This window comes from Nannobrachium achirus (genome assembly GCF_963921795.1).
Source record: "Nannobrachium achirus genome assembly, chromosome: 5".
In the NCBI taxonomy this organism is placed as follows: Eukaryota; Metazoa; Chordata; class Actinopteri; order Myctophiformes; family Myctophidae; genus Nannobrachium; species Nannobrachium achirus.
This window is the reverse complement of record NC_137814.1, coordinates 21,979,333-22,004,570: the sequence shown is the minus strand read 5'-3', so window position 1 is coordinate 22,004,570 and position 25,238 is coordinate 21,979,333. Positions and strand designations below refer to the sequence as shown.

General features: G+C 39.8%; 2 protein-coding genes across 2 annotated transcripts in view; both read right to left on the bottom strand.

The window, feature by feature from the left end:
- The window catches only part of LOC308285931 (protein-glutamine gamma-glutamyltransferase K-like), a 39,204-nt gene extending 34,577 nt beyond the window's left edge, over nt 1–4,627 (bottom strand). Inside the window, exon 1 of the mRNA XM_080726866.1 lies at nt 4,504–4,627. The gene's annotated coding sequence lies outside the window, so the exon portion shown is untranslated. The remainder of the gene's footprint in view (nt 1–4,503) is intronic.
- Nucleotides 4,628–12,504: 7,877 nt separating this feature from the next.
- On the bottom strand, nt 12,505–18,702 carry LOC308284908 (uncharacterized protein). The gene is made up of 10 exons (XM_080725633.1): nt 18,571–18,702; nt 18,338–18,456; nt 18,056–18,177; nt 16,729–16,826; nt 16,190–16,404; nt 14,289–14,413; nt 13,996–14,141; nt 13,684–13,786; nt 13,430–13,566; nt 12,505–12,794 (listed from the first exon to the last, which is right to left on the bottom strand). The coding sequence occupies exons 1-10, from the start codon at nt 18,627–18,629 to the stop codon at nt 12,668–12,670; spliced, it is 1,251 nt and encodes a 416-aa protein (XP_080581759.1). The 5' UTR covers nt 18,630–18,702; the 3' UTR covers nt 12,505–12,667.
- Nucleotides 18,703–25,238: the final 6,536 nt, after the last annotated feature.

Genomic DNA, 25,238 nt, shown 5'->3' with positions numbered 1-25,238 from the left:
AGTTTGGTTGGCTCTTGTAAAACAGCAGCGAGCTGTAATGAGCTGCTGCAATGCTCTCAGTGAGGAGAAACACTCTCTCACTAAACAAATGCACAAGCAAGATGTTTAGTTGAGCTTGTTGCTTCTCAGATTTGCAAACAAGATGTTGTTTGCTGTGTGTGTCGAGCGATGTAGAACATCTGTTCACTGCTCAACTTGGGATGATTCTCTGCATTGTTAATTTTGTCTACAAAAACTATGACAAAAAATGTTCGTCGACTACCTTCTTTTCACTGACGAAAACTAAATAAGGGGTAAATAAAAACTAAGCTATGATTACTGAGACTACGGTAAATATACTGACAATGTTGTCAACAAATTAAAACTTGACTAAAAATGTTAGGGAGGGACTAGTGGAGAAGAGATCCAGTAGAACAGTCATTTTATAATGGGTTGCATGCGGCTGTCACACTCCGAAAATAGCTGATCTACAAGCTCACAATGCGTCGCATACATAATCAAGGACTACAACGCCATCATGGCCAGCCATATGATATTTATTCAACTAAAACTAGACTAAAAGTAAAACATTGAATAAAATATGACTAAAACTAAACAGAATTTTATTTATGACTAAATAGTTATGTTTTGCTCTCAAAATGAATGATGCTCTGTGTTTCAGTACATCCATAGTGCTGGACATTAGCACTCCTGCGCTTAACTAAAGGTGTGAAGGGAATGAGGGTGAAAGATACTTTGTTGCACCCCGGGGTCACACGCTGAAAATTACAGGTTTGCAAGCTCACAACGCGTCACATCACCAATGCGCTGTGACCTTGTAGATTGTCAAATGTCGTGTGCGACCACCGTGCAACAGACTGTGGGCTTATTTTTCAACCTGTCACTGACATGGTGCATGCTTGGAATGGAAAAACATGTAATTGTAGTTACACTCTGATATAGGCCAATTTCTTACAAAACATCACTGTATATTAAATGATGTAGCATATAAAGCACATCATTTCAGTACAACACTTTTGCTGTGAACGTGTCTAAATGCATCTGTTGCATTGCATGTGATAAACTGGCATGCAAGAAGATATGGCACATATTATAGTCTAACACTAAAATCATTTCACCCACTGATTTACCTGTGATGTAACAACAATTGTGATTAATCACTCGACACTTTGATATGTCGGCTCTGCCATTGAGGGCAACGTGGTCAAGTCAGATAGTATTTGAGTTGGACAAGGCTGTCTAACAGTGGGAGCACAGTGGTTTTGGGAAAGAGACTTTGAAAAGGTAAATATTGACTCTGTGTGTGAGTGTGTGTGTGTGTGTGTGTGTGTGTGTGTGTGTGTGTGTGTGTGTGTATGCATGTGCGTGTGTGTGTGTGTGTGTGTGTGTGTGTGTGTGTGTGCGTGCGCATGTGCATGTATATGTGTGTGTGTGAGATATCTTTATGAGAGTCTGTGAATGCATGTGTCTGCAGTTACGCATGTGCATGCATGGATGTACACGTCGCAAGTATTATTTCTGTATAATATGCAGAAATACCGTATGTATCTGTGTAACTGTGTATGCGATCACATCAGTGAATAATTGTGTGTATACATGATTTCTCAACTCTGTGGCCTACCGAGTTCATTGGCTGGTCAGTTGACATTCCCCTCCCAGTCAATTGTTTCTAAATCCCCCAAACATTGGACAAAAACATTACTGATCATAGTGACTCATACAATAATACAGATTGAGTATGTATTACAATATAACATCCTCCCTAAAACGCCCGTCTCTTTCCCTCTGGATGGCTGTCTACATTCACAGTGAGAAGCATATGGATATGACATGACATAAGGATTAAATAGCATTACAGGATTCAACACGTTCCGGGTGCAGAGCTGTAAATGTAATTACTGTAAAAGTTCAGACACATCTTGCTACAGTATATGAATCTGGCTTTACCCTCTGAGCAAAAGCTCTATTGCCAATTTGAAATAGACCAAATCAAGACTATTATTCATAATTTCCTGCACACTCAAATCCTGTGTTAATTGATCCATTTGTAACTCTGAGAAAACGAACAAGCCAGGGAAAAGAAAAGATAAAAATATAGTATCCTTAATTGCTGTAGGCTGAATATAATTATTGTTATTATTGGGGTTACAATGTCTGGAAACACCAGAACTAAATTACGCTGCTCTTAATATGTTCCTGAAAACATGATAAAAAAATCCTTGAGTGTACAAATACAACCATATTTGTACACTCTCAGAGAGTACAAATACTGTACTCTGTGTGTGCATCTTTTGGGTTACCATCACAGTCATGATGACTAGTATGACCTCACGTCACTACAGCGTGACATGTACAGACTTTTACTGTAGCATAGCATCCCTTTACTGGAAACTGTTCTGTGACGCATTTTAAGTCCTTACATCATTTCAAATATGATGTAAGTTCTCAAAATAAATAAGATTATATTAATATTATCTCAGACGAAGACCACACAGTGGCAGTGTTCATTTTGTTGACTAAGACTAAAAGACTAGTCCACTAAGACTAGATTAAGACTAAACTATGTCAGAAGACTAAGGCTAAGACTAAGACTTACTGGTGTGTTATTCAAAAGACTATAAGACTACTGTATTAAGACACTGCATTAAGACTAAGACTAAGATCTTGAGACTAGAAAACTGTATGTGTTATTCAAAAGACTACAGAATTTGTCAAAATTAACACAGTGGTTTGTCTGATGAACAGCATTCAAAATGATCAATACTGATGATGCTCCGATACTGCATTTCCCTCTTAGTATTGGTGGTCTTGAGGTGTCACTAAGTAAGTAAGTACTTGTGTCTTGCTTCTGTCATTACTTAGCCCAAAGTGCCCCCAAAGTGCACACTCTGCCCCTCCACCATCCCGCTCCAAGTCAGTCAGCCTTCCTTGGCATGCCAGCACGGCTGGAACCAATCCTATGCTGCTATGCCCCGAGATAAGCACTTCAAATTCAAAGTTGCTATCCCACAAACAACAACAACACCCACTTTAAATGGCCAGACTTGGCGCCAAGACTGCTGATGTCATTCCTATAAAGCAAACCGTTAAGACTCGCTGCAATTAATGCCAGATGTGTATGTATGTATACTATAGATACTGCCTAAAGAAAGAATTCAACATAAACTGCTGTCCCAAATAGCAGTGGCTTTCAAGGCTTCCCAGAAGAGGCCTGCATGGGATGGGACTGGACACTAGAGGTCAGGGGTGTTAGGTTAAATGTCTTCCTTTAATTATCATGTTGCTCATAGAACAACAGACCAGTGATGTGTTAAATGTTTCTGATCTCGCTCCTACTGGAGAGGGCTACTGTATTGCATTGGCCTGGAGTTCGAGGACTGTTCTTTCAAGGAAATAACAGTATGCGCAGGCTCAGCATAACGCACATACCTTCTTTATTAAATTATACGTATAGCCTTTAAAATACAAAATAGACAGTGGTGGAAAAAGTACTCTAATTTTTTACTTGAGTAAAAGTATCAATACTGCAATATAAAAATACTCTGTTTACAAGTAAAAGTCAGAGATGCAAATTGTACTTGAGTAAAAAGTACGAAAGTATTAGCATCAAAATGTCCTTAAAGTACCAAAAGTAAAAGTAGGGCCTACAAAATGTTTGAAAATAGCAGATCTACAAGCTCACAACGCGTCACGAGCTTGTAGATGGGCTATTTTCAGATAGTCAAGGTATAAAATAGGGCTAAAGTTGTTCATGTGTGTTTTATAATATTATAATGTATAGGCCTATCTGCAAAATAACTAGTAGGCCTAAATAAAGTTTTCAAATAAATGTAGTGGAGTAAAAGTACAATATTTGGATGTGAGATGTATAGTGGAGTAGAAGTAAAAGTATTGGAAATTGGAAATACTCAAGTAAAGTACAAACACCTCAAAATTGTACTTAAGTACATTACTTAAGTAAATGTACTTAGTTACTTTCAACACTGATGGCAGAGCTATAACAGACAGCATGAGCAGAACATTAAACCATTCAAAATATAATGTTTTGATTTTGGACATAATTTGAGTCCTAACCTATCCTAACACATTGGCTATCACTCTCTATTTAGACCCATACTGAGATCCAGAGTCTAGTCAACATTCTGCCTTATAAATAAACATAACTGTCTGGTCTATGCACCGTTAGTCTATGAGGTATGATGACACCTGCCTCTAAAATGCAAGCAAGCTGTGATAGCAACTCTACATAGCCTACAGCGCTATGCAAACGTTACATTAGCCCAGTGGTTCTCAAAGTGGATCCCAGCAGGGACTCTGTGGGTTCCTTTAGGGAGGTCTAAATTGACCCATACAAGTCTGTAACTCTGACAGTGTACAAATGGAACCTTCCATTGTAGCCTACACTGTCAGAGTTAAGGGGAGACCTTTAAATGTGAAAGTTTGAGAAACACTGCATTAGCCTATAACGGTTCAATCAAAAAGTATTGTGAAATGAATTCTTACTTTTTATGGGTGGTTTCTTCCTGCTTTGATCAGTGGTAAAACTTGTGGACCGCACAGAGTTAGGTCCTGAAAGACTAGTATCAAGTGGAAGTTCTTTTTCAGTGCAGCGCACGCCTGGTTCTTGGACTGGTGTATTTATGCGTGCACAGGAATGTACAATAGTTTGGGAATGACACACCCCTCTCTCGCCCATCCCGTCTCAGCCAGCCCACCCTTACTGCTGCTGCTGCTGCGCCTCGACAAACCTGCCCAATGTCCATGCATGCCTTTGCCCTTGTACGCGGCGCGGCGGGGATGCCAGGCAGCGTTTGAAGGCGCGGTACGGGTAGCCTACGTCAGTGGTTCTCAACCTGTGGGTCGGGACCCATTTGTGGATCGCGGACATACATTTTTATGGGTCTCTTAATTTTTGTCTCCTACAATTTGTTTTTATTTTATTTTCTTTTTTTCAAAAAACATTCCCAAACAATGTTCATGAATAAAAAGGCAATGATTTTTCTAAGTTGTTTTGTTAATAAATAAAACAAAAATCGAAAGGTTCCATAAACTAGAAAACAAAATAATGTATTAGAAGTAGTGAACTGAAAATAGCAGATCTACAAGCTCACAGCGCAAACCTATTAAAGTTTGGGAACCATGCGCCGCATGTAGCCTACGTGTGCGCACACATGCGCGCGCGTCACGGTGAAACAGACAGAGAGGGAGGGAGAAAGAAACTGTTATGCAATCAATGTTGTGTCAGTCTATCAATGACTCTATGGTGTCAGTCAGCTTTATTAAGGCAGCAAGGGAGTGGAAACAGAGCGAGCTAGTAAAGTAGGCCTAATACAAAAATGCATGCTTGAAATCTTATGGAAGGAAGGAGGGAGGTTTATTGTCACATATGTGCCCACCCACAACAGACACAATGCTAAAATGGTCCATAGGCTGTAAGTGTAAGCAGTAGCATATGGAAAATGCATGTACACACACACACACACACACACACACACACACACACACACACACACACACACACACCCCCCCCCCCCCCCCATTGGAATCGTGCCATCATTGTTCCAGTCTTGTGTGGCCTTCTAGGCCACAGAAGCGGAACCTCAACTATGCATTGTTGGACCACTTCCCAATCTCTTAGGTCAGAGATCTTGGTTCATCCTCAATACATCACAGGACATCCAACTTCCTTTGTGTATTTTCACTTCTCCTTAATACTCCCGACCTACACACCAACTTCCCACCACCACCTCTTGGAGAAAACGCCTTTCTATGAAGCTATAGTATAGCCTATACCCTATAGCAGCAGTTTGCAACCTTTTCTGGGTCATCAGGGCCAACTTGAAAATCTTGAACCTTATGCCCACAAGCAAGGAAATATTTATGCCCATACCCATTAAAACCGGGAAAGCATCCCTCATTTTAGCATCGGCTATTCAAAAATACAAGATGCATACAAGCTCACGGCGCGTCACTTTGTGCCGCACTGCCAGCTTGTATACATCTGCTATTTATCAACATTTTGGAAAAATCTTCAAAGAGCAAGAACTGTGATTTAGAAGGCATTTGTAGAATCAGTGGCCTTTAATAGGTCTTAATGGGGGTTATTAATGATCCGTCAATCCGATTGTTATGTGTGCCAGCTTGGATCACTGGAACAGGGAAAGAAAATGCCATGACATTAGCTTTCATATTCATATTATTTAATATTAATGTTCAATCATAGTGTTTTGCCAATTATTTGGGGTCCCACCCCAAATAACCCGTTGCTGGGTCCTCACGGCCCACCAATGGGCCCCAGCCTATACTCTAGGTCAGGGGTGGGCAACTTTGATGATGGCGAGGGCCACTATATTTCCACCTTCAATCCAGAGGGCCAAATTACAAATTGCTATGTCCTACTTTGTCATTCTAGTATCTCATACAAAAGAAGCAAAAATAGCCGATCTACAAGCTCAAAACGCATCGCAGCTTGTAGATCGGCTATTTTTGCTTCTTTTGAATTGGAATCCTGAATTATTTTTTGTTGTTTTTGAAATCCTGAAATCAACTTTATGAACCTAAATACAAATACATTGGACATAAAAAAATGACATTGTAATACTACTATACTAGTCATTAAGCTACTAAAATGTACTGAATTGTAATAGCTGAAATCAATAATATATCAGTATTCCAGTATTAACTTGAGGGCCGCATGTGGCCCCCTGGCCGCCAGTTGCCCATGTATGCTCTAGGTTGGGAAATGCTGGCTTAATAGGTAGAGAGGCCAGCTGGTGGTCAGAAGGACATTGGTTTGCCTCCCGGCCTGGCTACGTGTCGAAGAAGCCGGCCTCTTCGATGTGTGACCTGCAACAAAGGCGTGGCTGTACGCTACTGAGCTTGACGTCTGATGATGACACACAAAAGAAGAGTAGCTGCAGGGTGAAGATTCAAAAAGTCCTAGAACAAGCCAAAAGCAATGATTCAAAGCACAATTTTTGCACATTTGAGAAAAATAGTTACCGTTTTCATTTTTGGTTGCAATCCAACACGTCTACCCAAAACCCATTAAAAACAATGATGCCATGCCATGTGGTGTGTGAATTGCATTTTATCCCTGAGAATCTTTCTCCCGAGTTCAGTCTTTCTCATACTGCACTGTACATGCCCGAGGCAGAAGAGAAAACCACTCAAATTAGAGAAGACTGGCACATCTGCGGTTCAGCAATTAATCACCATGATGTCATATCATCTTGTGGTAGAAATATTTATTAACTGTCAAATGTGTATGGAGTAACATAAAAACTTCCATTACAATCTCACAATCACATCCACGTCATGTGAGGTTTAACAGCAGACCTTGGACCGCACCTAAACTAGCCTTTGTGCATTTAACCTACTAATGCAATACTCATGTCTAACATGAATGAACTGGCAATAAATAAAGACCAAAACTATATGCACACATGTTTTATGGAGAACTTGACTTAACTTTTGTACTCTATATCTGAAATTATAGAGGGTCTAGGTGGCATAACCTAAGTTTACCACCTTGCATAATAGGTGCTGACATTTGATATCATCCTGTGCAATATATTAAGCATACCTGTTACCTTTTTCAGTAGCTGGATATAGAGGGTATGCGCATGCTTAAAGTGAATGGCAAATCGAGTGGCAAAGTGAGCTTAACGTTGTTTAACATCATTTAAAGCAATCAGATAGGACTTTACTTTTTGGATGTATGGGCTTTCAAGGCCAGAAAGTAGTTTTTTGGCACTCAGTAGGCGTTTCTGCATAACTTCCTGGTACGATGATGATGTCACACCCTCTATTGTATTTTACTAGAAATAGAAAAGCAATGAAAAGGTTATCAGGGGGACCTAGAACCCTAACCCTAACACATCCTTGCAGAGTCTTCATCTTGTTTTTGCCCACTTGACACCAGTGTTACAAATTCTGTGGTGACTGGTGAGAGTGATCACTGAATGTCTGCACATGTACAACAGGTGGAATTTGGAGCAGAGTTTCTCACTGTGCGTGGGAAATTAAACATAAGCCACATCTTCAAAGAAAACGTCCCCATTCAGGCGCTTTGAGAGATAAATGTGTCATTAAGTTAATGTAACATTTTCTCTCTTTTTTTTAAACAGTTGATGTTTTTCTCAGCATGTTATCCTTTTCAATATAACAACCGGCTGCTTTACAGGTATACTGTATATTCATGGTGTTACATGTCAAACACTGGAGGGGAACAGCTATGCCACTGTGTACTAACATGAAGATATGCAACAGTGGAAAAACAGTATGCTGTGGCAGGGGTCTTCAACAGGGGGTATGGGACCCCCAGGGGGTCCTCAGTTACTACAGGGGGTCCTCCAAAGCTTTGTGTGACAGAAACTTTTTTCTCCTTTTTAACCACTTGAACCATAGTGTCCATATTCTGAGAACTTTAGCCAAAAATAGCTGATCTACAAGCTCACAACGCCTCGCAGCTTGTAGATCGGCTATTTTCGGTGATGGTTCAAGTGGTTAAATATCTGAAAACACAAATTGGCATGAATCAAAAATACACTGATGATTGTGCTGTCAAACAATGTAACTATATAGAATCTATGAAAAGGTTGCGGGGGTCCCTGCTTCATTCTCTCTCTCAACTAAGGGGTCCTTGGCCTGAAAACGTTGAAGACCCCTGTGCTATGGAATTTAGTGTCAGGACCAGATCAGAGTATTTTGGGTGTTGCCAGAATAAGATTTGGCCCACCAAAGTAAAGGTTAACAACATGCATCATCAACTAGCACAATGGTATCAAAACAAATAATATATTTTATGTTTTTCTTACAACAAAATTAAGTCTATTTCTCTCTCTTGTGCAAAAGACAAGCAAAACAATAACTAAATTAACAAGAAAGTAGCTGTGCACAATATAACAGTATGAAACTACACACAGATATTACATTTATGTAGTATAGAAGGTAAAAAATACTGTGTTAATAACAAAGTATTCTAAATTCTAGAGTATTTACCAAATAAAGCACATACTGTAAAGGCTAACCTAATCTAAATTGGTCCAACAATGTTCCTTTCTCCATCAACATGTATCGATGAGGCCTATATGGCCAAGGCCCACCCTGCTCAGTGTACAACATCAATATTAATCTAAGCACCAACAGTGGCCCTGTGACCCAGTCAGTTAAGGAGAATGTGTGAGGTATGTGTTGTATTGTCAGATCTGTTAATAACTGACCTGTAACATTACTGATGGGGACCTGGCACATGGCCCAGTGATTGGGACATAACAGTGTGAATTGGAATGTGGAATGGTTTTATGTAGTGCAAGAGTGGTTCGTTTGTGTGTGTGAGCAGGTGTATGTTTTGTTCCAACTTGGAAAGTAGCCTTTTCAATTGCATCAACCAGTCCATTGCATCCAATGTTATGCAGTGGATAGAGGGACCACTACTCGTCCTCTGCAGTTGTGACATCATGCAACGGCTAAGGTGTTGAAATGGCTGTAGGATTCAGTCCGTATTTTAAAGTCAGGCCAATGTCATCATGAGCATGACAACTATGAATCTTGTATTCTGCAAATTGCAGTTTATTTTGATACAGTATAAGTCAAATGAATTGAGAACAGAAAGCAGGCCAGTAGTGGAGGGCAAGTGTGTATGACCTTACAAAGAGAATTAAATAGTTATTTATTGCCATTTTGTCAAGAACCTGCAAATTGTTATACATGTATTTTGGCTGCAAATCCCCAGTTGAAATAAAGAGTTTTGCAATGTTTGCAATTTTACAAAATGTTTCAAATTATAAACTCACAATGTATCATAATTATGTGCTTGTAGATCTTATATTTTCAACTGGCCAAAGTTAAAAAAAAATAAGTTTAAAGTGGTTAAAATGATTTCAATACTACATTAATTTAGTTGTGGACCCCCCTGGAACCCCCTCAAGGACGAATGTGGGTCCCCACCCAGACCCCACTTTAGAACCAAATATTTATGCAATGTATGAAATCACTTTAAGCCTCACTATAACTTGTGAGTTACATAACGTCCAATCTGTATAGTAGAGTATGTTAATACAACATAACACAATTGGGGTGGTTGTATTTTGCTGCTCATCTATTGAGACATTTAGATCGTGTCTAAAGTCACGTTTCACCTAGACACAGGATCTGACAAATTTTGACCTGATGGTCAAGATTTAATCTCAAGCAGCCATCATCTCAGTGGTAAAAATGTCATCAGAAGAAACCAGGTTCAAATCCAGCATAGAAGAATAACGTGACAATCGTGACATAGTGCTGCTAGACTACAAGATTTAGCAATGCTCAAATTACCTTTGTTCTCCATTATGAATAGCAGGCTGTGACATCATTGAGACGTATGTGAGCATGATTAACAATACTATGTTGCAATGCATCTACAACTCTTCCTGTCAGGGCCCATTCATTTCTTTTGTTACAAGTGATTCATATTGTTGCCCTGGAGATAACAAAACATATGAAGCCAACATGAGCCCCCTACTGGTTGTATACAATATTACTATAGCCAGCTCAGGGCTTCAATCTTGGATACAGGGATGTTCACAGTTCCAAAAACAAGACACCCATATGGGAACATAATTACAGGTAAACATTAGTATATGAACATACCACAAATATATTTTCACTTGGAAGTTTAATTGCATTTTGAAAGTTGATTAATCCCACCACAAATTCACTTGAGACAAATAAGGCAGACTTGAGTAGTTTCTTTTTTTTAACCAAAACAGATTTGCTACATGTCTTCTTCAGAAAGAATGACTCAACACTACTGAAATGATTTACACGAAACACACTACAGCAACTTCCAAATAAAACTTTGTAAAAAAGAAATAGTGATTGGAATTGAACAGGACTGAACATTTAACCAAATCTATAAGTGAAATAGAAATCAAATAGAAGGCAAAGCCAATAAAATAATTGTAATACAATACAGAGTATACAGAGTGCAAAGGCATTACTAAGCCAAAACATTTCACATACAGTACATGCATCAAAAGGGTTAACACAGGTGAATCTAACATGTACTGTGCAGTGAGACATCTGATTTACAGTATGTACGGTTAACAAGCAATGGCACGCTTGCCCTTCGTCAGCACTTGAGTTTCAAAATTAGGACTCGTTAATTTAAATACATGCAGCTTTACCCCATTATGACACATAAAAGTACAATGGAAAACATTTGTGGTTTGTTCCTCATTCCTGTACTTGGGTATAGCCTACACCAATACCTCTGCTGTGTATTATCAACCCCATAAGATTGCAATTCCCATGTGTTATGACCCAGCACGTGAGTCAGGACAAACACAGAAGACCTGGTTTTTTAACTGAAAAGGTGTACAGGGTTATTACTACTACAACTATCCAAAACCATACTGAAGTTATGAGGTGTATCCATCAGTGTGTCAGCAGACGAATGAGTGGTTGGTTGAGACAGTGGCGCGCGTTTAATCAAGTACTTCAAGGACTTGATGACAGAGGAACCGACAGACAACAGTCCAAAGAACACTCCTCCTCCCTAAATGTCACATGGCAATGAGGCCAAATTCATCGCTGTCGGGTGAAAACCTTATATGTCCAACACTTGTCAGGAATTGAAAAAGAAAAAGAAATAAAGAACCTGTGGTCCAATGGATCAAACACAGTTATTTAGTAAATTCAAAGTAAATAATTCAAAAACACACACAGCAAATTCAAAGTAAATAATTCAAAAACACACACACACACACACACACACACACAAAACACATTTGCTTCTTTAGTAGGGCATAAACTTACGAAAAACATAGAAATATGAAGATAGGTTTCTGCCCAACAGCGCCAACTGTCCAGAAGAACCATGACGACGGCTCCAAGCCCTTTGGGCTGGACGGTGGTCATCAAGTGCTTCAATAAGAACACCACTGTCCCGTCTCTCCTTTCTATCCAGCGCCATCTTCCTGTTAGTTTGGCTTCAGCCACGTTTCCCTAGTTTAGGCTGTACAATATGCAACGCCTTGCATTCATCAGCTGACCACTCACACATCTGCTGACCCACTGATAAAACCAACACACCTCATAGCCTTAGAATGATGGGTGATTGCATGTTAAATATTATCCTTCTATGTGCACACAGCTTCATCAGGCAGTGATAGTTTGACATCCTTATGGATTTGTTTGAAACTTCTTGCCTTTTTAAATTTGTCATAACTTCATACTCTGTAATTGCACAACAGAAAAGGGTCTTGGCTACTCAGACAAAAGGAAACTAAAAGGGCTATATATCAATTAACAGCTCAACAAAAATAACAGACGTAGCCAGGTAAGTATGCATATTAAGAAAGAAAAAACAAGATCCAGGCGACTTGCACTGCAGTTAGCAAGTATTCTTTACATTGAATGGATCAACGCCAGAAGCAAAAGTAATCTTTTTCAGTAACATCAATGAACTGGACATGTTCGAGAATGAACAACCAGCAGGGACAATCATACCTACAGTACCTAAACATGGTGGGATTTTTCCACAAACTATCTCTACTACTTGTGGATATCTTCGGGATAACGATTATCAGACGGGGGCCAAACAGCTTATGCCACAGCTTACCCCAAAAGCTCTCTGCCCAAGTAAATGTAGAATGAACAAATATTTGCCTCCAATCCTGTTCTAAACAAGTGGTTCCTTAATTTGATTTGAACGGTATTCCTTCACCATTCGCTTCATGTCTCGGTCTGGTCTGAGGTCAGTTAGTCCGAGGGGGTGCTTCATACCAAAATGAGGATCATGCTCTGACCTGAAACAGAGTGTTCAGTCAGTCATTGTGAAAATATAAGAAAAGACAGCCAATAAAAAATAATAAAACTACCTGGACTTCAAAACAATCTGCAGTGATATTCAGGGTTAGGTGGGAGAGGTTCAGGTGGAGTTTTATATTTTTCAATCAATCCCCCGATCGATCAGACAGACACGGACGCGCTTTGTGTGCTTGCGTGGGGGGGAAAAGCGGCTAATTTGAGCCTTGCAAATTCATAGTTATATCGCCAGTTGAAAAAACTCACAGTTTTGACTAACAGAACGAGAACACGAAACCGAAGCACAAAGAGGATTAGATGTTTTTTTTTTTTTGTTAAAGACATTACGGGTCCATTTTCCTGAATTGAATTTGTAATAGCATACCCGACTTGCAGTCTAAATAACCAGCTCTGACAGTTTGATAAAACCGGTCCCGGAAACGGTTCCAAATGTGACGGAACAGATTCCGGTTCCTTAATGTTCCCTTTCTTTTTTTAATTAGTAAAATAGTCGTGATGCTCAATGCATCACGACACATTGTGAACTTATATACTATAGATAGTGTATTTTGTGTGTGTGGAAACTATACAAAATGACCCAGTGTCAGCCAGTAAAATGGAGAAATTGTGTACTCACGTTTTCAGATGATTCTCGATGGCCTTGCGCTCGTACACTGTTCCATGGATTGTTTTAACTGGGTCAACAAACAGCCTCTTGGTCAGTGGACAAATCAGATGTTGGGGTGGAGTACCACGAGTCTGACCCACCAGTTTCTTTCAACGAATAAGAAAACAGAATCAATTTAGCAACAAATTGTTCATTTTAGCAGGCAAGTTGCTCAGTGACCTGCAAGGCAAGTTATAATTTCACTAAAATACATAACTCATCACCTTCTCCACATCATCGATAGAGGTCCCTGCATTTTTTTCAGTGTTGTCCTTGGCTGCTTGATCGTACCGATCACGACTGGTCAAGAAGTCCTCCGCCAAAATGCTTCCAAAGGGAAAGATAATCATTATTTCAAATGGATTATTCAATGAAGTTAACATAATGTATAAAAAGCATGCATTTCCTTAAAATAAGGCCACATTTAAATAGCCTTTTTATGCCTTATGCAAAGCACTATCAATCGACTGTACGAAATGCACTAAATAAACATCCATTGGCCATGATTGGTTTTAAATCAAAGCCTTAAAAACAACCTGTCCAGGGGGTCTTCAGGCTCGGGGATGATGAGCAGTCCATATATGGCATCCAGGATTTCTCTCATGGTGATTTGGGCGTTGTAGTTGCGGTCAAATATGTTGTGGCAGATGCGGCCCACGCTGTTGATGTTGCAGTGAAGTATCTTTGCTTACGTTAAGAAAATTCTGATACATTGTGTTCAATATTTTAAACATGTCATAATATGAACTTGAAATGAAACTAATATATTTAGTACTTTCAATATAACATCAGTGTGAATTCATGTCTAACTGGTGCATAATGAGGATACACGTGTGACGAAGCGGACAAGAGGAGGTTTCACTGGATAGTCAGGACCAAACTGGCAGTAGAGCTCAAAGACTCCCTTCTCATACGGTGTGCCAGGAGGACCTTCCATGGCGATCTTCCAGAAAGCTGGGGGAAAAAGTAACAAGTTAGCTTCAGATCACTTGCTAGAACTTTATGGAGTAGATTCACCCCTTGGAACAAAGAAAGTAGCTCGCACTCACTTTTTTAGTCGCTCCAAACATTTATTGACAAGCAAATTATTTGCTTGTCAATAAATGTTTGGAGAGACTAAAAAAAGTGAGTGCGAGCTACTTTCTTTGTTCCTAGTATTACTGCGTTGGCAGTTTTAGCTCGGCACCTGAAGAACGGAGGATGTGCGTTATCTTTCTTTGCAGATTCACCCCTTACCTTTGTGTATTTATTTTTCATTGGCCCTCTGAATTTTAGCACAATTTGCACAGAGGTAGTAGAAAAGGCAATCAATTTAGTTTAGTGTTACTTAGAGACACTCAGGCACGGGTGGGCTGGGAGGGGACCTTCAAACAGGCGGCCTCTATAAGCACTAAGCTACGGCTGCCCTAGCCTCGGGAACCCAGCTTTTATTTGGCGATCGGTAGGGCTGCCCTAGCCTCGGAAAACCAGCTTTTATTTGGCGATCGGTACGGCTGCCCTAGCCTCGGAAACCCAGCTTTTATTTGGCGATCGGTACGGCTGCCCAAAATCTGGGTGTGATTGGGAGAAACAGCTTGCCAGATCTGACCTGAACAAAATGCATTATTGCATCCTTGTGGTAGTCAAGGTCCGTCCATTCCTCGACAACAACGTATTGTTAGTTGGACTATGTATGATTCATGGCGTTTACTCTGGAAAGGGCATCTGCTATCTACCTAGATTGTAACAGCACCAAGTAGAGAGAGAATGGACCCTTGTTCAAAATCTGATGTGGAAAGTGCTACTATAGTATAAAGCCATTGACTAAAGGTGGTCATTGTTTATCATTGTAATAACCCAACTGGACCAGCAACGAGAAAGGTTGTCAAGCTCGACTCCCGATTCAGCTCAGAGATACGGGCAGGCAAGAAATCTGCAGCTTCTATAGCTGTAAAAGAAAAATGCAGCATATAGAAGGTGTTTGTCTGGTTAAAATGTCTTTCCTGGCCTCCATGAAGAGAACCCTGTAAACCACCTGACTATTCACAAGGGGAAGGCAGAACCTTGCCCATGCTGTTCTCAGCAAGAGTAGAGGAAAGTTGACATCTACCATACATATCATTGGAAGAGGAAGGAACACATGAACAACTCAAAGGCCTGCCTTGCCTGTAGAAGCCAAAAATAATGGTATATTCAACAAAGTCAGTATCAATTAATTTCAATGAAATGCAAAACCTTAACTCTTTTACCGCTTCGGACGTTCCCGCTCACCCCATCTTGAACCCAGCTCGTTGCCAATACGAACGCTCGTTCTTTTACCTTGTCTGATGACTGTAAGCTGATGAGGGGTCGCGCGGCAAATCTCCACCACACGTGACCATCAATGATGTCCAATTCACTTCCTGGCTGTTCTCTGTGGACCTGATCTAGATTATGCATTTCTATGCTCTGAACGACAGCAAGCGGAGCGGCCCAATTCACATCCATTCTTTGTTTAAGGCTGCCCTCTGCCGCCAGCTTGGCTAAAGTACACATATAAAAAATAAAAATAAATTGTTTGGAAATAATGAATAGATCTTTTTCTATAACATCGCAAAGGTAAGCTGCTTTTTGCTGGCATCAGCCCCAATAAATAAATAATAAATCTGGCAGTAGAACTGTTAAACCACAATTTTAAACATCATGAAGAACCAATACAGTTACTGTACAAAGGGTACCAATGTTACATGCCAAACTATTGTAACCACTTACTCAAGTCTGACTCTGGCTCTACATCTGATTCAGAGTCAGAGTCTGACTCAGAGTCAGAATCCGACTCCCATTCTGAATCCGAGTTTGGATCTGATGGATAGATGTGGAAGAATGGATGGGGATCACAATGCAGACTCTTCAACTCCTCCAGGATGCGTCTGGGCCTCTCCATGAAACGCCCACTCTTACACTCCTGAATCTTCTTTTTCAGAGCACTACAAGAAAAAAATATAATTGTTATAATGTAATGGTTGGGGAGGGCTGTAGTTTGGGGGAGGTGGAGGAAACTTGTTTGAGCCAACATTTGAATGTATAATATCATACAATTAGAATGTAATATACAATATAAATTATGTTAATATAATAATCTATTGTAGTATCTGTAAAACTAATACAAAAGAAAAACATCTGTAACACAAAAAAATGTAAATTAATGAATTGAATTATAGTCAACAATCATCAATTTAGAACCAAACATCGATTTAAATGTTAAATGAATATGTAGATTGAGTTCTTTAATGATTGATTGCGTCATTTACTTCTCCGTTGTTGTCACTTTGTTGTTCAACTCCTTTGGCAGTGAAGCTTCGGGGAATTCATCATACCCACGACTGCGAAAGAGGCTCATTAAAACCCTCTGTAAATGATAATCAATAGAGAGTCATTAGAATGTGACACACCACCATGTTCAATCAATCACTTAAACCATACATGGGCAACTGGCGGCCACATGCGGCCTCACCTTCACTTAATGCGGCCCGCAGGTTAATACCGGAATATTGAATATATTATTGATTTCAACTGTTACAATTCCAAACATGACCTGCTTTAATTCTGTCAGTCTATATTAGTAGCTTAATGACTATAGTATTCAAATGTTTTTTTTTTTTTATTCAAATGTTTTTTTTTTTTTGTTTTTTTTTCTCAATGTAGGTATTAAATCAAAATGTTACATTTCAGGATTCCAATTAAAAAAACAAAAATAATTCAGGATTCCAATTCAAACGAAGCTAAAATAGCCGATCTACAAGCTCAAAACGCATCGCGCATTTTGAGCTTGTAGATCTGCTATTTTTGCTTCTTTTGTATGAAATACTAGAATGACAAAGTAGGAAGTAGCAATATGCAATGTGGCCCTCTGGATTGAAGGTGGAAATATAGTGGCCCTCGCCATCATCAAAGTTGCCCACCCCTGACTTAAACTGACAAATTACCCATGTTTTTCATGCTGGGAAAAACATATATATTTATATAGTATCCCCCTTTTTCCTAATGCCAAGAATTTTATGAATGTTCCAAACAGAGCTACTGGACCAAAATGTAATGGTCCATTCTGACTTGGCGTCACAAGGGGGGGAAAAGTGGGAGTTACCAGGGCCCAAGGTGGAGGGGCCTTAATTATTTTATACTTTAGCAATTAAAAAATAGCAGATCTACAAGCTCACAGCGTGGCACAGAGTAGATACATTTTTGAAAAATTGTGTATTTTTGAAGCGGAATTTTGTAACTCAAATTTTGCTTCTTTCCCTGGAACTAAATATTTTGAGATGGGGGTCTGTGGCCAAATGCATATCATTTTGGGGGTCTTCACATGAAAAGGTTTGAGCACCACTGACAAAGAAAATTACGATAAAAATAAATAAATAGCAGATCTACAAGCTTGCAGTGGGCACTCAGTGCCGCACTGTGAGCTTGTATATCTGCTATTTATCAATAGTTAAAGCACAATGTGTAACAATGCGTTCCCAGTCTAAATGGGTTAAACCCCCTCCCCCTACGAAGAACATTCATGGGGGGCCCGCAGTGAATCCCAGAATTTGGTGCGACACCCCTGTAAAAGACACCCAGTGTGTAGTGTCAACAAACTTCAGTGATGGTAGATGGGTTGAGTTTGGCTTTGGGCTTCCTCATCTCCAGAGAAAGAACCGTCTCAATCTCAAAGAGCTTCAGGCCATCGATGCTCGTCTTTGGTTTGAAACAGCAACCACCTAAAACCCATACATTCAGATGTGAGATAGGCTCCAATTATACTATACACAGACAAAAATATTCTGTATTCTTATTATTTTTGCCTCTTTGACAATTTGACAGTAATGCTTTACCTTATAATTTACTGACCAGATCATCCAAGCTAAACTCAAAAAGTACCTGTTGCATTGCTGATTCCATGCAGCATGTTATTCTCCACGTCTCCGAGAAGGATTGCATCCACAGTGATTTTGGCGTTTATCAGCTTGGTAGCAACCGGAACGGGATCTCGGTTTGATCTGTGGGGAGACGATCACGTCATGATTCCCACAACCCCGTCGCAGGCAACATTACAATAGTTGGTGACAGTATTTTCAGTGCAGTAAAATTGGAAACATGACAGTAAAATGTACCCTTCATCAGTTCCATCAGTAAGACATATGATGCGAAGTCTGCAATCTTTGAACTTCATTTTGACCTTCTCCAACTCGGACGCTCCGTGATGTAGGGCATCGTAGAGTCTGGTGCAACCAGTTGCTTCAAGATTGCGAATGTGATCCTATAAATGTATAGCATAATACATAATATATTTAATACATATCTCTTATAGATACATTTTTTTCCAATTTAGTCATTACCAATTCCACCTGTGTACTACTACGGTCCCTGTCACTGCTAACCCCCATTGTTGGGCTTTGGAGGTGCAGACAACCACACGCCTTCTCCGATACACTATCACCATTCGCTCATTTTTACCAGACAGCGAGGAGATTCACAAGTAGAGCATAAGTGGTTCACACTACCTTCTCCAGTTCCCCTCCCAGCTGACGAAACACTAGAAGTCATTGACGCAGTAACAACCTCCCAATCCCCTGCCACAAATTAAACTTTAGCAAATTTATTGTAATAATACTGCAATCTATTACACCTTTGTACAGGATGTACAGGATAATAACGTTTTTCAGGAATGGAAGGCTGCCATTGCTTGTGTATTTTCTTTTATAAAGACAATGGGTCATATGATGTCAATAATAGGATGGGATAATTACCTTGAACTTTTCCAGATTTTCTGTAAAAGTGTGGAGGGTTTTCACCAGAGAGTCAAACTTCACAAGGCCTATTACATGATGAAAGTCATAAGCCATGGTTCGTGTGGCAAAGTTATCAAAGAGCTCTTTGACTGCATCGATCCTCTTGATATCCACACTTTCGTAACAGTTCTCATTCATAGAGGAGCTTCCATCCACCAGTACCTAATGAAAGTGAGATATTAAGAGCATAATGTCTTTTCATGAGCAGCTTTTGTTTTTGCCATTTGTTTAACCCATTTAGGCCTAGAATTATTTGATACTTTCGCTATTGAAAAATAGCAGATATACAAGGTCACAGCGCGGCACCGCGTGCCTCGCTGCGAGCTTGTAGATCTGCTATTTTTGAAAAGTCGTGAAAATGTCTGCAATTCTTTTAACATATGTATTTTTAAGCGAACATTTGTAACACAAATTTTGCTTCTGGGAGTCCCTGGAACTAAATATTTTGAGATGGGGGTTCGTGGCCAAATACATATCATTCGGGGGGGGGGGGGGTCCTTCACATGAAAAGGTTTGAGCACCACTGACATAGAAACACAGGTTTTTCAAAAAAAACCTTAGAAGGATTTGAAACATTCAAAGACTTGCACAAATGTTAACCATTTAAAAAAAATATCAGATCTACAAGCTCGCAGCGCGGCAGTGGTGTGGAGTTCTTTAACATCTTTTCCAAGGACATTTGTTACATCACCCTGACACAACTCTTATTTAGAAAAAAAAAATGTTACCAGAATCGCCTCTTTTGGAATCCTGCTCGTGACAAATGTGTGGTCCCCTCTGCTGTCTCCAATTCTATGTGGAAAAGTTGATAAAGTAAATAGATCGTAACAGAGAAACTCACACTTTTTGATTACGTCTCTACACGTTTGGTCCATATCTACCATGTTCTATATGAGAGCATTACTTGTTAAGAGAGTTAAACATGTGTGTGGAACAAAATAGAATATATATTGTCTTATTATGCCCTACAAAGGCAGAGTGCAGTAACTACGTTTTTGGACAGACAGACTGACTTATTTGTGTATCCCAAATGTAAAATTAGCCTTTGTGATATTGGAGGATAAACAATTACCTCAAAAACAGATATACAATCAGTGTAATATCACTAATATGCCTTTATATCATTTGGCTAATCAGTTGTAACACTTTTAAACCAATTTCTTAGTGAAACTTTAGTGAAAGTTACTGCACTCTGCCTTTGTAGAGCAGTATAGCTCCCCCAGGTTCCAAGGGTTACCTGGCAAGACTAAAAAAAAGATGCAAACTACAGTAGCAAACAGATTAATCTCTACATAACTTGTTTCTCTAGTTGTATGGTTCATGACTCGCTGACATAGTAGATGCATTTTGTTGAATAATAAAAATAGTCATTAACAAAAATCGAATTAGTTTTAGTAGTTTTCACAACTAATGCAATTTTAACAGCAGCAAAGGTAAAGAATACTCACTTGGCTGCCAGTTTGTTGACATCCACAGTTTTGTATTTGCCACTTGCACAACTGAACACTGTGATCATCTGAGGGGAGCTTTTGTCTTTATTTAGATAAACACCAAGTTCATCTACCAGGGAGGAAAACATTCATAATTACTCCTTGGTGGCTTCTCAACAATAAACTAAAATAAACCTGTCAGTGAGAAACTCAACGTATTCAATGCAAAACAATAGGGTTTAGTACAGGGTTCCCAAATAGGCGGCCCATTTGCGGCCCGAGGGGGGCTACTGTCTGGCCCCCACCAACCCCAGTAATAATGGTGGTATAAGAGCAGCAACAACACTAGTATATCGTCATTGTTGGGTGGAAACCTCGTATCTCCAAATGTGTACGTTCTTTCACAAAGTAAAGACCTGCTTCATCATAAAAGGCCATTGCACAAAAGTAGTGAAAACAGCAGATCTACAAGCACATAACGCCTCGCACCGCGAGGCGTTGTGTGCTTGTGCGAGGCGTTGTGTGCTTGTAGATCGGCTGTTTTCACTAGTTTAAATCGTTTTTAAAATGATAAATGCAAAACGAACGGTTTTGGACATACAAGATTTTCACCCGACAACGACTGTCACTGGAGTAGCGGGAACACCACCGTTGCCCCCTGCAATGTTGTGGCCCTCGGCTTGGTACCCTAGACATAAGTCGGCCCTTGGGGAAAACTAATCGGGGAACCCTGGTTTAGTATATTGGGATACAACTTAGTATTTGAAAACAGCTCAGTGGCCTTGTGGTTAGAGTATCCGCCCTGAGACTGGGAGGTTGGGGTTCGATCCCCGGCCAGGTCATACCAGGGACTCTTAAAAATAGGACCCAGTGCCTCCCTGCTTGGCACTCAGCATCAAGGATTGGATTGGGGTAAGTTCCTGCGACATACGAGCCACATGGCCAGGGGGTGTCCTTGTACATCAAGCTGCCTCACGCTAGGGCATTCACGAATAGTGATTTTTAGTATTCGAATTATTCTACCTCAAAGTATTCGAATAGTCGAATATTCGACAGGACTGTCCTAACTGTCAAATATTAAGTAAGCAAGAGGCAAACATTGTGAAAATGGCAGATCTACATGCTTTCAACGCCTCGTGTTGCGAGGCGTTGTGAACATGTAGATCTGCTATTTTCACAATATTTATCTGCGGAACAGAGTCACATTAAATGTAATACCTACGATTCCAAGTGCTTGTCAGGGTGGGGGTCCCCAGTTCAAATATGTTTATTTTGGGGGTCATGGCCTAAAAAGGTTTGAGAACCCCTGGTATAAAGCATTAACAAATTCATCCACCAGGGGAATTGACAACTCATTCTTATGACTTCCTATCTAGCTACGCTTTATAAACTATATATTTCTTAAAGAGAAAATACAAATAAGTGAATATTCGACTTCGGTGAACGTCGAATAGTGACTTTGATATTCGAATATTCAAATATTTGGTGAATGCCCTGCCTCACGCTAAGGAAACAGGAGATAGGCTCCTGGGCCTCAGGGCTCGGCAAGGCTCACTTATTTGAATGGGACACACATACCTTTAATTTTACATTTGTTTTTTTTCCACAGAAGAAAAATCGTTAAGGAAAAGAGTTTGAAACATATTTGGCATTAAATCCCTTTACATTTCTATCATGTGCACATGCTTTATAAACTGTGTTAAAGATGATGTGTTAACGCTCTCATACATAGTCAATACCTCTTTATGTGAAAATAGTTTTACCTTCACCGAGTAGAACAAGAAGAGGCCCCTCCAGTCCAACGTTCTTCAAATGCAGTGGTGGAGTCACAATCAAATAAGGGAATTCTTTCAGTCCCTCTGCCATACTGTCAAAGGTCTTCTCAATGTCAATCTGAAAACTTGAATTGAATATCAATAGTAAGGACTAGGAATGAAGTGTAACCGGAACCATGAAGAGACTAGTATTAAATCCATTCAAATGTATGTAAAATAATATTTGTCCTGGTCAAAAAGGTGCCCAAAGGATGTCATTCATGTGATTTCACAAGAACATTACAACTAAGGGACCACTGCAGTGCACCACACGCTGCAACAGCATGTATTTCAATGTATTTCTCTTGATAGGAACTTGTAACCATGATAATTTATGTTGCATAGAAAATAAATAAAATGCTGTTTAAAAAAAATCTTCTCCCTGCCCCTAGAATTTAAATAAAATGCTGTTTAAAAAAAATCTACTCCCTGCCACTAGAATTTGATTCCATTAGTAAAGAGAAAAAGAATTATACATGTATACCATTTGTTCATAGTACATGCATATTGTATACAATATATAACAATAAAGCCTATACAATATACATACTTTTGACCCGCCACACAGCCGTGATTAATCCAAAGATTATATCTTTTGATGAAAGGAGGCAGACTCAGCAATATTTTCTCAATGTCTGTTGCTCTCTTTAGTGACGTTGCTTGCAGGTTCTTCTCAGTGCAGTTAGGAAATCTCTCTCCATCTGAACACAAAATAGGAATCACTGAAATGAAATCGCAATGGCAAGAAAGAATGTTGCTGACAACCGATTTCTCAGAGCGGCAACCATAACTGCGGTGTCAAGGAGCACCTGTGTGTGTGTGTGTGTGTGTGTGTGTGTGTGTGTGTGTGTGTGTGTGTGTGTGCTGCTGTGCACCGACACAGCAGCGACACGACAGAGCTCTAAAGGTCTATAACTCCATAACATATGCCTGAAATTGACTTCACTAATTTGTGGGCGGGGTTCTACAGTATGTCTTTAAAATAAAAACACCATTTGAATACAACATTCGATCATTTAAAAATCACCACGTTAAAGAGTTGCATTTACCGTTGATTTTCTGGAGAACGTATGATCTTTCAAAGACACCTGGTACTCCAGGTACTTTGACTGGGTCACTGAAACGTACGTCTTGGTCTGATTTAAGATGCATTGGTGCATAGTTCTCAAAGTCTGATGATTCTTTCTGCCAAGAAACAATACATCTATCATGAGGGCTCATTAGCATTTTAAACTTTATAGGGGCATAAGAAATGTGTTAAATGAAATATACATTACTCATGTCCTGCACACCAAGGGCTCTATTTTCATCCATGCCTTACCCCTTAACCCTTAACGTATTTGCTTTGTTTTACCATTTTGAAAAACATTTGAAATCATTTCAAATAGCTGATCTACAAGCTCACAACGGGTCGATGTAGATTGGCTATTTGAAGTATTTTAAAATGGTTTTAAAAAAGGCAAAGAAGTTTAAGGATAAGGGGTAAGGCATGGACGAATATATAGCTCAAAGTGCCGTACCCTCTGATGGGTTTATAAGATACCATTTTAGCAAACCAACTTGCAAAACTGCTGTAACAGCGCTGATTGTTGTAAATGTCAATTATAAATTATATTTAAAGTATTAGAAATAACAGTCTGATTTACAAGTTTATTCCAGGGGTTACAATTCCACAAAAGGTTAATTGTGGGGCGGCATAGCTCAGGGGTAGAGAAACTGTTATTAGAGCATGAAGGGTTCCCGAAGGGTTCCCAGTTCGAATCCGGGCTCCCCCTGAGTTAATGTCGAAGAGTCCTTGAGCAAGACTCTGAACCCCTAGTTGCTCCCGGTGAGTAGGTTGGTGCCTTGCCCCCACCGGTGTATGAAAGTGTGTGTGAATGGGTGAATGTAATGCACTATATAAATGCACCATTTAATTGCGACCATAGGTCGCAGTTTACTGTCAGAAACAGCACAGCTTGTCCGTATGTATATGTGTAACGCCTGACACTGTGGTTCCCCCGACTCATCGTTGTGACATCAGTGATGTCAGATACTCATAGCAGGGATCTCCATATATGGGCACAGTGGTGTGGCTGGTTCAGACAGGGATCTCCATGTATGGGCATAAAAGGGATTGTATGTGATGACATGGGAACCACTCCATGCCCAAATATGGATATCCCTGATGTCATCAATATTAAGCCCATATCTAACAGGAGTCAGGACTTCATATCCATATATTGGGAACTGGTCGGATATACATCAATGGCCAGATAGCCAAGACATGGCTGTCGCCCTGAGGCGTCTTACTAGTATAAATATGGCTAATTATGAACATACCGTTCCTTCAGCGAGAAGATAGGCCCAGCAGTACGTGGAATTCTCAAAGACATCAAGGTCCTCAATGATCCTTTCACCTCTTTTGCCCCCCAGTCTTGGCAAAAGTTCTCTAAAGAGTGTGTACAAGCCTTCAACGATGGCTATCTAAAGGACAGAAAATAAATGTAATGAAAAGATAATTATGAAAGCAGAGAATCACAAAAATTAATGATTCAATTCAATAAATAATAAGAGAGCCATTAGGTACATGCTAAAGTACAGGGAGGGAATCAATCAATCATTTAACATCGATTATACCATGTCACATGATTTACCTTCTGAGTCCTCGTCACAGTCCAGGTGTCATTCCTGTAGATTAACTGGTACAAACTTTGGGCCAGAGGGTTGCATCCAGTTAGTTTTCGTATGTATGCAATCACGTTGT

Excerpts from the sequence above, each read along its gene's own strand:
- LOC308284908 (XM_080725633.1), bottom strand. The coding sequence starts at position 18,629 with ATGAAGTTCAAAGATTGCAGACTTCGCATCATATGTCTTACTGATGGA. Across the intron at positions 14,414-16,189 it reads AGAGCCAGAGTCAGACTTGA|CTTTCTGGAAGATCGCCATG; the intron begins GTAAGTGGTTAC and ends TTTTTCCCCCAG. Across the intron at positions 13,787-13,995 it reads CCTGAAGACCCCCTGGACAG|CATTTTGGCGGAGGACTTCT; the intron begins GTTGTTTTTAAG and ends TCCCTTTGGAAG.